Genomic DNA, 16,863 nt, shown 5'->3' on the forward strand with positions numbered 1-16,863 from the left:
CAGTTTGAAGTCGCCTTTGCTTCTTATCTTTGGATGTTTGTGTAACAAAATGTATAGTTAAAGACTTTCACAGACATTCCAATTATTGTAGCCGAGATCTAAAACCTTTTAATCTGGTTGCTTTCATTGTACAACTGTTAACACCAGGTGGCTTTTGTGCTGTAAACCGTTGAAGCTATAAAAACAACTGCCATTTCCCATCTTATTTAGATATGGCTGGCTTTATGGCCTGCTGTTTACCATGGAACGGAATGCAGGAAATAAGGGCCAGTGTGCTGCCGAGACCAGTCCTCTCAGGGACAGAAGAAGCTTTCGTGTCACTTAGTCTGAGTAATAAGACCCTTACAAAAAATAACTGCAGTACAGTGCAGTACAATCAATAAAGTATCTATCTATCTATCTATCTATCTATCTATATATATATATATATATATATATATATATATATAATATTTTCATGTCCAAAATATTGCATTTCTGCAGTAAAGTATAGTACTATGTAGTGCAATGCAGTTTTTTCATGTCCAAAATATTGCATTTCCTGCATAAGAACTGCATAATTCCTATTCAGAAAACACTTGAAGTAGTGAAGTTATTTTATGTAAGGAGAGGTTTGCATGTATGTATCAGAACATCCTAGAACATACGTATTTGCGACCAATGGCAATCACAGTAGATAATGCCTGACCCTTACTGTCAGATCTAAGGCCTTCTCCAAATGGTGAAAAGACAAAGGTGAAAACAGTGTGGTCTTTGGTTTCAAGGATAAATTATTGGTGCGTTTAGGGTCACTAGTTTGTTTGTATAGGGGCTCTATCGTGTCTTTTGATGAGATGACAGGCAGACATCATTCTCTCTATTCTGTTTCTCTCTAGCTCTAAGCGTTCTATATAACTCTAGCATATGTCAATCCCAATCCCTAGATGGGGGATTTCCAGTTCTGAGGCCAGGGTTTTCCCAACTTTCTTTGGCAGGTGACCCTAAGAAAACAACAAATGTTGGCGACCCCAATCATCCCCAACATCTCTGTTGTGCAGTCGAGAGTGGTACTTTGAACCCAGTATCTCAGGTGACCCCAATTGAATTTCAAGCGACTCCAAGGTCTCAGGCAGTTGGGGCTGTAGATCATTTCAGATTAAAATGAAAAAAATAGCATGCCTGTTAAACCATTTCATCTTTATATTTCTTCAAAACCGTTCGTTCCTTTCAAAAGAATGTACTATTCAGTTTGAAACATCTCCCAGACTTTGATTTTGTAATTATTCCGCAGTACAGTTCCCATTTAGCCTACCAAATGGTGCCGATTTGGCACAAGGGGTCAGTAGAGTTCACGCAAGCATGCACGGCTGGTAACCACGTGACAAACCGTGGAAGTTCCATGCGTTGCGTTCTCTCAAAATGTCCGCGCCCGAGGAAGACACGTTTCCTTGCGAAGATGGAGATGTTGAAGCTATGGAAGCAAGTGGCAGCGACGAGGACGAAATGGATGAAGAAAGGGATGATGGAACAGGAGAAGCCAAAGTGTATGTTCCCGGTTTGCAGCCGCTACAACCCGGAGAAGAGCTAGAAATGGATCGATCAGCTTATCACATGTATCACGAATGCCAGACAGGTTTGTTGATATACAACTTTTGGTGGTGATAGACAGACAGTGGTGGTGATAGTGATTTTCAGGCTGCGTTTCCATTGCCTGTCAGTGGGAATATTATATGTTTCAGTTTGAGCCCATTCACAGTCAAAATCAGATTATTTTCGCACTGTCTGTTAATCTAACTAAGCATGAGGTTTGCTAACCTCAAGCTTGCTAGCTATACCCCGCATTCTCTTTACTGGCAAACACGCTTTCCTGAACAGATGTGACGATTAACATAGGAATGCATCTGACGATTTTTGGCAGCGCTCAAAACATTAATCTGCCCACAAATTCCTCCATGGTTGACAGCTCGAATCATCTGTAAATGCCCCAGTGAGCATTCCTCTGCCTGGTTGGGAAGCAATTAAGAGACAACTTTGTTACTATCATTTGCATTTCAGAATAAGTATGACATGTTGTGTGCATTGTAGTGCAATTGATTCCATGATCCCGATGTGCACACTAGAAATGAATTCCAGCTGGTTTCAAGTTGTTTGTTTGTTTTGCTGTTGGGATTTGTAGATCAGTTCGTAGGCTAATTATATATTTTTTTGTCTGCAGGAGCACCTTGTCTAAGTTTTGATGTTTTGAGAGATGAAGAAGGAGATGGAAGGGAAGAGTTTCCACTTTCAATGCTTCTCTGTGCTGGAACACAGGCTGACACTGCGCTCAGCAACAGGTATGGATCCACCTTTTTTTATTTTTATTTTTATTTATTTTTTTCAGATGGTATGATACATTTTAAGTTCACCATACGATTTTCTCACAATTTTTATTTACAGAATAAGCTGCACACACATTATGACTGAAAAGTATTCGTTCAGCCCGCAGCAGCATGCCAGCAATGGATAGGTACTTTTCGCAAGTCACTGATAATGTGCGCAAAGGGAAATAATGAAGTTATTATGACCGCCGCGCAGCGAAGCGGCGGTCATATAGGTTTAGTCAGATTTTTTTTTTCTTTTTTTTTTTTTCGCATGTCCAAGGATTCCCGGGACACTGAAAGACCGGGGTAGACGAAACTTGGTGGGCATGTAACCCCACATGGATAGCATGGAACCATCGTTTTTCGTTTTGATCTGTAGCCCCCCCGCTGGACTGCACCCCCCAAAGGAGGGTAGGGCAGACACCGTTTTCTGTGAATATCTCGAGAACCGTAAGGTTTAGGCGGACTATTTTTTTTTTTGTATGTTGATCTCAAGGGGCCATGTCAACCCATTCCATAACCACTAATTTCATGTATAGCGCCACCTGATTAAACACAAAAAAGTAAAAATGAGGTGTTATCGCATATCTGTGACCTAACATAGTCAAAACTGCACGACATTGGAAGTGTAGGATCATTATGACACCCTCTGAATGCACGCCAAGTTTCGTGGAATTCCGTTCATGCGGGGCCACACAATAAATTAATTTGTTACTATACACCAACTGGCCTGTAGGTGGCCGGAGACAGTTTTCTGTGAATATCTCGAGAACCGTAGGGCCTAGGAGGTCCACCTTTTTTTGTATGTTGGTCTTAAGGGGGCATGTCAACCCATCCCATTACCACTTATTTCATGTATAGCGCCACCTAGTTAAAAATTAAAAAGCAAAAAATTAGGTGTTTTCGTCACAATATCTCTGGCTGACATGGTCAAAACTGCACGAAATTGAAAGTGTAGGATCATTATGACACCCTCCGAATGCATGCCAAGTTTTGTGAACTTTTTTTCATGGGGGGCCTTACAATAAAATAATTCATGTGTACATTTAGTGACCGTACACCAACAAGGATTCCCGGGACACTGAAAGACCGGGGTACACGAAACTTGGTGGGCATATAACCCCACATGGATAGCATGGAACCATCGTTTTTCGTTTTGATCTGTAGCCCCCCCGCTGTACTGGATCCCCCGAAAGGAGGGTAGGGCAGACACAGTTTTCTGTGAATATCTTGAGAACCGTAGGGCCTAGGATGACCAATTTTTTCCGTATGTTTGCCTCCAGGGGTCATGTTAACCCATTCCATGTGCACACATGTGCATAAACAGATACACACACACACACACACACATACATTCACAGTAATCATATGTATGACACATACTCACACAGTAGACATATGTACGCATGCATGCACATGCACAAACACACATACGCAGGCAAACACATAAGCACGCACACACACACACACACACACACACACACACCCACACACATAAACATAAACGCGTACACGCACACATGCACACAATTCAAGAATTTCTCAGAATTATGAACAGGCAAGATGGGGGTGGGGTTGTATAAAATGAATTTTACATGTGAAATCTATGAACTAATCATGTTTTGGTACTTGTTGTCTAGCAGATACCAGTGAGAATTGAGTGTGGATAATGCAATTTAGTGAGACAGTTAGAATCATATAGGCCTTTCAGCGTGATTTATTTTTGTGGAAAAAATGTGCTGGACTGGGCGGCGGTCATATTTTGTACCGCTCTGCGGTACATCTAGTTTTATTGAAATCCATTTGATCTATTTGGTTTATTCTTGGTGCATATGTCTACATAGAATATCATGTATTATCAAAGTGAAATGGTTGATTGCAGATATCAATGGCTTGAGCTACAGTATACAGGAGTTCACGTTCCGGAGACTGACTAGAAGTCAGAAGAGGTGTCACGATTTCGATTTTAAGTCGAAATCAATCGAAATTACATCTCAATCTCGAACTTCGAACTCAAAGGTAGAATCGACGATGTAGCCTCACCGTAATGTCACGTCCAGTATGTATGCCAAGACACAAAAACACACATACGTGTTAAACTGCAGCGTCAACACTCCTCTAACTTAATGCTGCAGCCAGTAAAAAAAAAAAATAAACCGACCGAAATCTAAGCCCCTCTTGCTACTCTGAAATCATCGGTGTGGAAGTATTTTGTTGTTCATTTACATCAATTAACACTAACTTACTCAGGTTAGCAAATATAAAGATGATCTAGTTACAGTCCAAAATTACTTTAAGGCATAAAATGCACATTGATGAGTGCTCGTTCTGTCTGAACAACCAGAAGGCAAAGAAGTATTGTTGCTCTCAGATGACGGTTTTTTTAGTCCAGGTGTGTTAGAACCAATATTGTGAGGAAGAGACTATGAGTGGTTCGCACTCTAGTTTGAACAACCAACCAACAACTGAACACATACTGACATTTGATGTCGAACAAGTGAAGTCAAAAGCAGATTACGCCTTAATCTCTTAAAAAATTGCATCGTGATTGATTTTTTTTTTTTATCTCGACTGGTTGTAATCTTCACACATTCGTATTGATTTTTAACCGATTCACAGTGCATCATGACATCCCTAGTGTATGTTTTTCCTCTGTATTTCATGGCTGGTGGATAAAGGGAGAGGATCTTCCTTAAAGCTGCAGTTGGCAAGTCTGACAGATTGAGGGGACCTAGCCAAAATTTTGAACTCTCATGCCCCTCCCTCACTACCACCGGGCACCCTCTCATCGAGTTTGTGCTTGTCAGTGCGCACCAGACTGCACCAGACTGTGATTGACAGTCAGATCTCACACAGCCCTGCTCTGATTGGACAAGAAGAACCGGGAGCTGTGGATTTATGCAAAACAAATAACAGGCTCTAGGTGGAGGTAGAAGTGCGGGTTTTTTTCTAAAACCGGCTGATTTATGTTGTTCTGTCGGAGCATAGTGTCGATTTCAGTGAATATGATCAAAAAAATCTTGCCAACTGCAGCTTTAAATGTCCACTCAAAGCAGGTTTCCTTTTTTCCTGTTTCCAGACTCATTGTCATGCGGATGTACAACCTGTACGGAACACAGAAGGCCAAGGAAGGGGAGGGCAGCAGTGATGAAGAGAGTGATGAAGATGATGAAGAGGATGAGGACAAGAAGCCACAGATGGAACTGGCCATGATGCCACATTATGGAGGCATCAACAGAGTTCGAGTGAGTGCTGACATCTCTGTTTGGTCTTCTCAGGAAAAGCTTGTTTGCTGTCTCTGTCCTCTGGTGACACTTTTGCCATTTTCAACCAGGTGACTAAGCGAGGGGAGCAGTCACTGGCTGCCGTCTGGTCTGAGAAAGGTCAGGTGGAGATCTTTGACCTCCGACCTCAGTGTGAGGCCGTCCACAGCTCTGCAGCCATGGCTGCGTTCATAAAACAGCAGAAGGAGGCCACACCTCTCTTCAGTTTCTCGGGCCACATGACCGAGGGCTTTGCCATCGACTGGTCACCCAAAGTGCCGGGTGAGTGCCTGTCTATTCCCCATCCATCTGTGAAGTCGTGCAGATTCAGCCGAAACATGAATGGGGCGTGTGCTTCTGCAAGCGTTCAATGGCACTTCTGTTCTGTATCAAAGGGCGCCTGATCAGCGGCGACTGCAAAAAGAACATTCATGTCTGGGAGCCACGGGAGGATGGCGCGTCTTGGCAGATCGACCAGCGGCCGTTCAGCTCTCACACGAAATCTGTGGAGGACCTCCAGTGGTCGCCCACAGAGGCTACGGTAAGCTTGCCCATGGGGTTCACCCAGAGGTCAATCCTATACATGAGGGGTTTCAAGGGCTTCTCCAGAACATTACAGAAATTCTGGAAAAAGTGAGAATGGGCCCACACACACACATTTGATTTCTTTATTTGAATCCGCCAATCAAATTTTTTACAGAAAGGATTCAAATATTCTCCGAGATGACACCGCTTTGACATTCAAGGGTACATAAAGCATCGCTTACGCCACACAGCAAGACTGCCTATCACAGCTGATATGGAGCAGAATTTTGCCAGCTGTTTAGACTTTCCTTTTTGTAGCCCTGCCAGTCTCAGTCCACTAACAGTCAGTTTGTGGACATGTCCCAGACTGCCAAATATCAATGCCACAAACTTACATGCATAGTGTAGGTCACTGATCTTTGCAAGGAGGGGTTGGTATTTAGTCATTTTTTCAAAAAAAGTCTATGTCCATATACAGATCATAAACACAACCTATTTCCAGGACTAGCACCTCCTTTCTATCTGTATCCACAAGCACAACATCAGGGGTGTTACGGATGTTACAAAACACATCATCAGAGCTGTTGAACCAGTCTGGTATTACGCGTCAGTGTTTATACATAGGCATATTTTTTTTAAATATCTTGAACAGAACTGGCAATGAGATCAAATAGTAAAAGGTTAATAAATATTGTTCAGTAGATCTGTTAGCTTTTTGCATCTGCAAAGTGTTTGCATGTTTTGAAAGAGTGATGTGATGGAACATGTTATTATTTATGAAGGAATTTGGGCTTTGGTGACACACTTTTGTAAGTGTAAAAATGCGAATGAGTCCCGTGACCTTCCTTTCCCACCTCCAAGGTTTTTGCTTCCTGCTCTGTGGATCAGTCTATCCGTGTGTGGGACACCAGGGCTCCTCCCAACTCCATGCTCTCAGCAAATGAGGCACACTCTTCAGATGTCAACGTCATCAGTTGGAACCGAACTGAGCCCTTCTTGGTTTCAGGAGGGGATGATGGACATCTGAAAGTATGGGACCTGAGACAGTTCCAGGTAGGTACCTGTGCAAAGGCTCCTGCACCCTAGCACTGACAGAAGTGTGACACACTCTGCTCTCTGACATGGCATTGCTTTGTTTTAAATGCAACTCCGCGCCCCATGGCCGAACCCTTTCACTGCCACCGTGTAGATTGTGAGTCAGGTCTATTTATGTTGGCACCACTCAATAAAATCCATTGTTTACCGAATGCTACATTGCGGCGCTCTTGTGCGTGGGCAAGTGACGGAAAGCGTCGCATGTGATGTGTGATGCGCTTAAGTGTGCTTTCACAACTGGCTTGTTTGGAGCAGTTGAATCGGATCGTGAAGCGCTCCCTCCCAAAGGTTGGTTCATTTGGGTTTATGTAACACAGCAATTGCCCTCTGTTTTGGAACAAAGCAAATGGACAAAGATTGCCTAGTGGGGGTGATCTCTAAAGCAGTTTGTTATGTTTGTAGCGTCTTTCAAAATTGAAGCAACAATCTGAATAATGTGAGTAATATAATGGTTTCTGTAGTTTTGTGTAAAAGTTTTACATGGTTATATAATGGTTTCTTTAGTTTTGTGTACAAGTTTTACATGTTGTGTGAGTATATATCCAACCCAGGCACAAGCTCAAAATTTGTATCGATTCAGCTTGTGGTGCTAAACAAAATGGGTATGAAACCGCCCTAACAGTAATACTGATGTACCCCTAGTCACTAATTTTTCAAGGATGTTTCTCCAATACCATGTCCAGCAATGTAATATTCCTATTTGAAATTAGACAAGCCAAGACATAAATATAACAACAGTTTGCCCTGTCATATGCAAAACATTTTAGCAGGAGGTTTTTGCTCTCGCCCTGCTGCCGTTACATCTGGGATGACCTCTCTCCCTGACATCAAGACTATGGGAACTCAATTCCATCAGTACTATACCCACAACAAGTATAGTGCATGCTGCAGCATGTAGGCAATGTCAGTTTCAGGTGTGCCCCTATTTGGCAAATGAAATATGTGAAAATTGTCTTATCATGCTACATTGTTTGTTTTTTCCAACCTGTTTGTTCTTCACTTTCTGCAATGCCTCAGTCTTTCCTCCTCATATCTAGTGTAATCTTCCCTCAATTCTTTCTTTCCTTTGCTGATGTTTGTTGCGAATTCTCATATCATCTGTTTATGTTTTTCCCCTTCACTCCACACTCCGTGTTCCAGAGTGGCCGACCTGTCGCTACGTTCAAACAGCACAGTGCCCCCATTACCTCAGTGGAATGGAACCCCGTCGACTCAAGTGTTTACGCCGCCTCTGGGGCAGACGACGTGGTCAGCCAATGGGATCTCTCTGTGGAGTCATGTGACGTGGGAGCACGTGCAGAGGGGGTGAAGGATCTGCCACCACAGCTGCTGTTCCTGCACCAGGGTCAGTCTGAAGTGAAGGAGATTCACTGGCACCCACAGATACCCGGGGCCCTCGTCTCCACAGCACTGTCAGGCTTCAATGTGTTCAGGACTATCTCTGTGTGAGAGGCTGTGTCTGTCTATGTATGCATGCACAAGTGGGCAAGATGAAAAGTGTGTGTGTGTGTGTGTGTGTGTGTGTGTGAGAGAGAGAGAGACTCATTATGTGTTCCTCGTCTTTCCCTTGTATGGCTTACTATGTGCAGTTACTGTTAACCTTACATCATTGGTTGGTTTTATTTCATTTATTCATCATGAAATCCGCTTTAAACCCTTGGACTGTCCCCACAACAGCTGATTTTTTTGTACAGTTCATGTGCAAAATATAATGTATATCTATGTATACTGTAATAAAATTTTCACTCTCGTCTCAAAGCAACGCAATGTAAGATTGTATTTATCCCTTGATGTCAATTTTCAATATACTGGGTATACAATTCAGTGTCACAGTGTAGGGCTGGTTAGCACCAAACCTTATCTCAATTGAAATTGAGACTCTCCGGCTACAGGGCTAGTGGACAACAGTGCACATTGGAAAAGAACTCTACAGGGGATTAACCAATGTGTCAACATTTGAAGAGAAGGGTCATGTTCCTACATGGTATACCAATGTTAAATACACATTGCAATAGCAGGCATTCTGGGCGCGCAGTGACATTAACAAGGATGCCATTCTCCCCATTAGAAGTCAGTGTACCATCAAAATGAGCCAGAAGTTATTTTAAGGTAAACACCTTAAGTGTCTGCCATGTATCACAATGTGGCATACAGTTGGCATCAATTCACACTTGCTTTTTTTTTTACATGCAGTGGTGTTACACTAAATGCACTGAACCAAGGACTTAACAACCAAAGCATGACAGAGAATGAAACTGGTTCCCCAAATGTATCCTGTGTGTGAGTAATGATGCCGTTTTTACAACAAATCACTTCCTTGACAAAGCTCAAGAACACAAACTGTCGTAGTGAAAAGTGTAAGTTCTTATTGAAGTTAAGTTATTGTAATTGACGTTGGCATTCCTTCCTGCCCTCAAACAGACATGTGCGGAGTTGGAAACTAGCCCGTCCACACACAATAGACATACAGATCTTGTGTTGTCTTCACTGGCTATAGTAAGTTTCTAATAATAGTCCCTGGACCTGCACATAACATCATACAGTCACTGACAAAAGTATTGGCAGGGGTGTCAATACTTTTGTCAGTGACTGTACATTGCTACACAAATATGGAATGAATAAGATGTCCTTAAAGACTCACTATTGACTAACCCCTAAAAAACCTGTCCCTCAAAATTGCATACTTGGCACTTGGCAACTACGCTGTTACATCATTTAGCATGCACAAAGCTCTGACGCACTCCCAGCCATAGAACACAGGATGAATCCCCACAAGTTACCGATACCACCTTTTCTAGAGTTACTGCAGTTCCAAGTTGGAAATACTCAGGCTTGACTGCTTATTTTTCTTTTGATTTGGGATGATACATAGGTCAGCTTTTTTTAGCAATGTTGCTGGGTAACCACAACCGGTTCCGTGGGTTCAGGATGATCAAGATAATTGCCTAATTAAAGTTCTCCAGAAAAAAACAATATTGCCCAATATCAATGAGATCATGCCAGAACAACAATACTCAGGAAAATTGCCCAACAATTACATTGCTCAAAAAGTTGCCTATTATGTATCATCAGCTTTAGAATGTGAATACTTGAAAGATAGACTAACAGCCGAATGAAACATTGGGAAAGATGTTAAATGATGTTGATCATTATTTCTTTTCCATTTTTAGTGTGGTGATTGGAGATGGGACAATTGAATTGGACTCTAAAAAAAAAAAATATATATATATATATATATATGTATTTACATTTCCTATTGCGTCGTATATATTGTGCATGGATATGGTTGGAGAGACTTTCCATATTAGAAATAACAAATCCGCTCCTGGACCTGAAGCCTTGACAGCTGCCTCACCAGCTTCGGAAACCACAAAAATCCAGGATCCTGTCGAATTATTATCAATGATGTCATCCAGCACTAATCCAGCAGGGCCCAAGAGAGCTCAAGATACTCTTTTAGAGTTAAAATCCTCTAACAAATCAGGGACTTAGCACAAATATGCAGAGTTTCATTCTTATTGGATAGTCATAAGAAAAGAGGAAACTAAATCGAGTTGTAGAATATGAAGAAACCGCTTTCTTGATTAGATATGGACCTAGCATATTTCACAGAAGGCTGTCTCAATCGTTTGTGAGTCAATCTGAGGTATGTGTTGTGATTTGCCATTGGATCCATTTTCAGCTCCCTTGTTGTCATACTCAGAACAATTTGGTATAACGTTTTTATAAAACTCACTATTATGTCTGTGTGACTTTCAGAAAATGAAGCCGTATCTTAAAACATTATGCATGGATACAGTTACTTTAACCATAGTGTAGGAGTTTTCTCAATTTCACAATGCAACCATCCATTCATCACAATTGTCTCACCAATGGCCACCTTACTGTTTGTAGACTGTTATTTTAGGTTAAGTGTCAAAACCACTGAGGAAATGGCACTGCTCAGCCAGCAGTCAGAGACTGGATTTGTCTTTACGCTTGAATGAAAGGCGTATAACTTCATAATAACAAATACTATCATACATTTTGCTTTAAGTGCCATTTCAACTGACATATCAAAGATTTTAGAACCATTACGATGAGTGGTGCTTCAGTACATACAAACACACATTAAACTGCATGAAATGGATATGTAAACAAATGGTTATGGCTATGAAGCAAGAAAGATTTATTTATGTAACCAGCGAATCTTAGATCACAAGTTTAGGTAAGTTATCAAGAATATAGCTTTAGACAAAACCAAGACTTGCCATTGATACAGATTTAGAGAAAACAGCCTCACCATTTAGCCAATATAACAGATCTGGAAAAAAAAATTAAATAACATTTTATATTAACATTGTTATCAACGCCCTGATCTGACTTCACACTATGGCCCCTGGCTAAACAGTCTTACTGTCTTAAAAAATGGCTAATCTTTAAACATGTACAGATTTTGGGGGGAGTTTGCAGACATACAAAAGCCTCTGTACAGCTTGACACTACATTCACATAAAAGTGATGATTCAGGATAGAACACAATGATCGCTTTCAGAGCCAATACATACCAGAGTGTTCAATTGTGTAAACCGTTCAGTTTCCAAAATGATATGTACTGCTCTCTAAACAAGGTTTGACCTAAAAATAACTTTTCAGTACAATTAAAACATATTTCACCCATGAAGGTCATGTTTTGAAGAAGACAAAGTAAGTCACAAGGAATGTACACAGGTTTATCTTAGTGCCCCAAAGGTTTGTCCCAAGAGCATTCCAGCATTCACAAGAGAGAATTCCTGCTATTATGTGAAAGTTTCAACCTCCGCGTCCATCTTTTAAATGGTGGACTCTGTCACATCACACACTTTATACAATATACCAAGGCCACTTTCAGTACAAAAATAGAAAGTATGGGAGTACACAAACTAAAAACAACAGCTTTCAAGGCACCAATATAGAATACTATAAAACTATACATGTTTATTATGTGTTTTCTGTTCTTTAGTATTTAAGACTAACCTTTGGTTTAAATGCTATGACTATAATACTATTAAGGTATCTTTATTGGTTGGAATGGTTTTAATTGTGTTACACGTGCATTTTCCACTGAGCATTGATAATGAAACTTCCAGTTCACTGAAAGAAGCTAAAGTGCCCAAAAACTGCCCTCTGAGAAATTGTACTGTTTCACAATTTTCAAAAAAAAAAAAACAGCTGGTAGTTTTGTATTCATATCTCCTCATAAGAGAACTAAGAACAGCTGTTGTATCTAATGTTTAGCTAATGGAATGACCTGAACATAAAAATGTATCTGGTTTGTTTAGATGCAGTCTGTGTTTATGGAGAGACTGGTTTGTAAACTTAGTGTGACTATGATTCCTAAGTGTTATTGCTACGATGTCAGAGAACTTTCAACTAAGCTTTGGTTAAATCTCCCTTTCTTGCAATGTGTTGATCAGACAAGTTTACTGTACATGATTGACAACCCACCAGAGACCCTCTTCTATCTCCTCTCTGATTAGATGCTAACTTTTCACTCCTACAGTCCAATTTCATCATCAAACTCATCCTCAAATGTGTAGCCACGCTGTCCGTCGACCCCTCCTTCCTCTTCCGAATCTGTCTCTGAGTGCTGCTCGCTTTCCCTCCTTCTGTCCAATGGAGCGACTCCCTCATATTCGGAACTGAGAGACGAGGTGGAACTCGGTGGGGAATCAGCTCTGTGATTGGCCGGCTCTACTTCTCCAGACACCATGGCAGCTATCTCAGGCTCCACTTCTGTGGGGCTGGGGCACTCCGTCTCCTCGCCCTCCACCCCCTGGCTGTCTCCTTTAACCAACTGGTCAACGATCTCCTCTCTCTTCTCGCTGAACCTCACTTTGGGCTTGAGGCCTTTGGCCTTCCATCCATTACCGTCGCTCAACTGATCCAGACCCCTCTCTCCATTTTCTTCCCCATTTGCACCTTCCATCCTTTTCTTCTCGTTCACCTCGTTCTTTGAACTCACGGTAGAATACTCTACGGGCATTTCCATTTCCAGGGTGCCACGGCTGGGACTGAAGACCTCCTTTTCTTCTGCATCCTTGTCTGTAGTCCAATTGGAGTCCAAACTCAACCCATCCATCACACCCAGAACATCCCCTAAGATGGAGGGCCCCAAATCCAGGTCCAGATCAAATGAGGACACAGACTCTGAGTGCTGTAACTCATTCAACTTAGATGAATCTGGGGTGTTAAAATTACCATCGGATGAGTCATGGTTCAGAAATGCCTCTGAGTCGGTTGGCTCTGTAGATCCTGGAGCTGAGTCTGCTGAGGAGCTGCCTTGGGTGGCCAGGAAGGAAGTATCTCCAAAGGCATCGCCACCCCGACCAATGTGCATGGTGTGGCGGAAATCCCCAAGTGGGGCAGATATCATTGTGGGGTCCAAGCGCCCCCTTGAAGACTTATGGAGAGGCATGGTAGCTGTGTCCATAAGAGAAGGGGAGAGAAGGATAAGTTGATTATCATTTCATAGCTAAAGTCAAATATTTTACATGAGGTAGGCCTGTAGGATACATGTTTTCAGTTCAGAGGAGTTCAGATTACATTCATAACATATTGTAGGCTGACCGCTCATAAACCATACAGATGAAAAACACGATAGAAGTGTTGCGCAAGAAGTGTGAGAAACGAATTGCGCTGTTCGCCGCCCATGCTGCCATGCTCAGACTTGTAAGTGAAACATATGCATGCAACGCAAGCACATACTTCTGAATCCTCTCTCCCAAGGGTGAATAGCGCATGAGCGTCTACAGTTTCAAGTGAACTATGAAAGGGCTCCTCAGTCTGTCGTTATAAAATAAAACGATGCATTAATGTTTTATTAAATCAGTGATAACCTGGTAAATCAGTAGGAGTGTGGTTTCAATAAAGCACAGGGAAATGAGGGTTCTTAACTGCCAGGGTCTGTCAAAACTTTCGAATTTTTATTTTTATTTTTATTTTTTTACTTTTTCTGCTGTAATGCTTTCTTTAGACAGAAGTTATCGTGTAAGACCTACAGACCTGAATACAACAAAACTAGCCTGCAGACTAACTTCGCCATTTTAGCGAGCCTTTGGCTACCTGAAAGAATCAACAGCTGGAAACATAATCGTATCTCGGAGACAACAACTGGAGTAGCCAAACTAACTCAGAAAGTGATAGGCTACTATTTTCTTTTCCAAATAGCCTTAAACTACTTCCAGCTGCCAACATGTTAATTGCGCAGTGGAGTTGACTGTTTTAGAAAATACGCAAACCTTATTTACAAACATATCGTGTTTTTTTTTTTTTTTTTTTTTTACTTGGACTAAATTTAGGAAACAATCCTTATTCGAATATTCCCTCTTCCATAACCGCCCATGTCTTATCTATACGAATCGGCCACATTTTACAGACTGTCCCATCGAATAGACAGCAGTCGAAAATGAAATATTGTAAGAAGTTGACCTCTTTGGCCAACTTTGAGATAGGAATGTCTCAAAAGCCGAATTTTAAAGAAACTTACTTTTCTGTGTTTATGTTTGTGATTCGCTTCCGCCCTCCACTCTATCCTTTTCATCTGGCCTTCTCACCCTATCTTTTCGTTCTTTTCTCGCTCTTTCCAAGCGTCGTTTGCTCCTTTCTAATATTTCTTTTTCTCCCACTGGGATGGGCAAGGAAGTGACGCGCCTTTACTAGGGAGTGAGGGAAAGAGCACTACGTAGGCTAGGCTACGAGCGCGGACAACAGATGTTGATGAATAGCTACAATAGGCCTACGGCAAATTAACTGGAGTTATTAAGCCTATAACAGAGTTGTATTTTTGTGAAACTGAACCCATTGCAGAATTGTTAATGCTTCAGAAAGGAGTCTAGCCACACTTTTCTGTTACACTAAAAAATAATGTGTAGCCTACTGCTTTTAATTGCAGGAGTGCAAACGTCAAACGTTGTCTGTCAACATTGTTTTCGTGTTCAACTGGGTAGGCCTATGCTACACTGTTATTATTTTTAAATTAATCAAACAAATATTCTTACTTCATTATTAGCGCATATTTCAGCAGCACCCATGCATGACTTCATCCTGCTTTCTATTCAATTGGCATGAGTCATCAGGAAACTGTTGACGCATACCGGTGACCTCAGAAAATGATAAAGGATGGAAATGGGTCAATTCCACTGAGGCTCAGAACCCAGATGCCTGGGAAAGGGTCAGTTAGTTGTCTGGCTACAAAAAGAATGATCTGAATTGGAATGATAAAATAAAAGAGCTTTCTGAAAAAGAATGCTGTGTAGACTTGATCTCACCAAGACAGAAAGTGAACATTTAGTATTCCTAAGCCCCCCTCCCATCTCTTTTAGCCTACCTACACACACACACATTCACTATTCTCTCTGTTTTTGTTCATTCTCTTGTATATTTCTGCAGTGAATATTTCCCCTACATGCCATCTGTACACTTTAGTTGAAGGAATTTGTAACATATAGGCTACATCCTGGAAGTGGGTTTACAGCTGTGAGAGTTTGGACAGGAAATAGGCTGATGTGGGGATTGGGGGTGGGGACAAAAAAACAAAAAACTAGTGTGTGTGGTGTGTGTGTGTGTGTGAGTGTGTGTGTGTGTGACCCTCTGTTTCAACCATACATTAAATATGTGGATAAAAACAAAGAAACAGAGAAAGGAGTTGTGTATTATTTTTGATTTAATACAAAAAGCACATAAGGGCTCAGATCTAAAGTACTTGTCATGCTCAGTGCAAGTTTCTTGCAATGCTTATAGGATTCTAGTCAGATGACTTTGACCACAAGGGGGAGACATACTTGTTTTCTTTTTCCTGCATAGATCATACATTTTTATCAGAGTTGTCAGTATCAGATTTTATTCAGCAAGTACCTCCCTTATACTTACACATGCAAGGAATTAGGTTCTGGCCATTGGTGCCCCTCTAACAATATAGTCAACATATAATTACAAGTGTGATGTGGAAGGCAAGTGCAACATAATGTGGATTGTGCATGACGTGTGTGCAGGTAGGCCTACTTGTGGATTATATGAAGCCAAGTGTAAACTGTCCAATAACCAAGTTTGGCATACTGGTCAGCTATTCCTAAAGGTGATCACCTTAGGAGAAAAGCTGTTCCTGTGCATGGTTGCTCTGGTAAAAGAGGTTCTGCAGAAAGGAGTTGAACAATGTTGTGGCCAGTGTGTGTGGAATCTTCAATGATGATCCCTGTCCACTTCCTACATGTCCAAGGAGATGGACAGAGGAGTTTTTTTTCTTCTGCTTTCCTTACTGTACGGTAGCCTGGAAAATCCAGACCCTGGTAATCTAGAAAGATTAAGGATCTGGCCACGAACAATGTAATGGCCCAACTTGAGGGGCGGCACCAAGCATGCATTTGAAAATCTCACTGCACGCAATTGGATAACACTAGACCAATGTTGACTGACCTCCAACGTTGCAGCGCTGTCGTCATCGGTTTAGCTCGCCTCTGGCCCGCCTATATCAGATACGCCGATTTGATTGGTTCCCCGGGATGCAAGGGGTAAAAGTAACGTGCATCATAGCCAGAGTGTCTCGCAGAGACAATTCCATTGTGCTCTTGCGAGAACTCTGGATTTCCAGGGTAACTGTACGGTGCAGCCTGTTCTTATACTGT

At 41.7% G+C, this 16,863-nt stretch overlaps 2 protein-coding genes across 2 annotated transcripts; one reads left to right on the forward strand and one right to left on the reverse strand.

The window, feature by feature from the left end:
• Positions 1 to 1,316: 1,316 nt before the first annotated feature.
• grwd1 (glutamate-rich WD repeat containing 1) lies at positions 1,317 to 8,984 on the forward strand. The gene is made up of 7 exons (XM_042108022.1): positions 1,317 to 1,612; positions 2,195 to 2,312; positions 5,419 to 5,584; positions 5,674 to 5,884; positions 5,998 to 6,143; positions 6,989 to 7,180; positions 8,363 to 8,984. The coding sequence occupies exons 1-7, from the start codon at positions 1,399 to 1,401 to the stop codon at positions 8,669 to 8,671; spliced, it is 1,356 nt and encodes a 451-aa protein (XP_041963956.1). The 5' UTR covers positions 1,317 to 1,398; the 3' UTR covers positions 8,672 to 8,984.
• Positions 8,985 to 11,366: 2,382 nt separating this feature from the next.
• On the reverse strand, positions 11,367 to 14,883 carry cdc42ep5 (CDC42 effector protein (Rho GTPase binding) 5). The gene is made up of 2 exons (XM_042107849.1): positions 14,730 to 14,883; positions 11,367 to 13,663 (listed from the first exon to the last, which is right to left on the reverse strand). The coding sequence occupies exon 2, from the start codon at positions 13,656 to 13,658 to the stop codon at positions 12,738 to 12,740; it is 921 nt and encodes a 306-aa protein (XP_041963783.1). The 5' UTR covers positions 13,659 to 13,663; positions 14,730 to 14,883; the 3' UTR covers positions 11,367 to 12,737.
• Between the last annotated feature and the right edge of the window lie 1,980 nt (positions 14,884 to 16,863).

This window comes from Alosa sapidissima, chromosome 10 (genome assembly GCF_018492685.1).
Source record: "Alosa sapidissima isolate fAloSap1 chromosome 10, fAloSap1.pri, whole genome shotgun sequence".
NCBI lineage: Eukaryota > Metazoa > Chordata > Actinopteri > Clupeiformes > Clupeidae > Alosa > Alosa sapidissima.

What these genes read in the sequence shown, in the direction of transcription:
- grwd1 (XM_042108022.1), top strand. Translation starts at nt 1,399, where the DNA reads ATGTCCGCGCCCGAGGAAGACACGTTTCCTTGCGAAGATGGAGATGTT. An exon ending in CTGGTCACCCAAAGTGCCGG is followed by an intron (nt 5,885 to 5,997) that starts GTGAGTGCCTGT and finishes TCTGTATCAAAG; the next exon opens with GGCGCCTGATCAGCGGCGAC. An exon ending in GGTCGCCCACAGAGGCTACG is followed by an intron (nt 6,144 to 6,988) that starts GTAAGCTTGCCC and finishes CCCACCTCCAAG; the next exon opens with GTTTTTGCTTCCTGCTCTGT.
- cdc42ep5 (XM_042107849.1), bottom strand. Translation starts at nt 13,658, where the DNA reads ATGCCTCTCCATAAGTCTTCAAGGGGGCGCTTGGACCCCACAATGATA.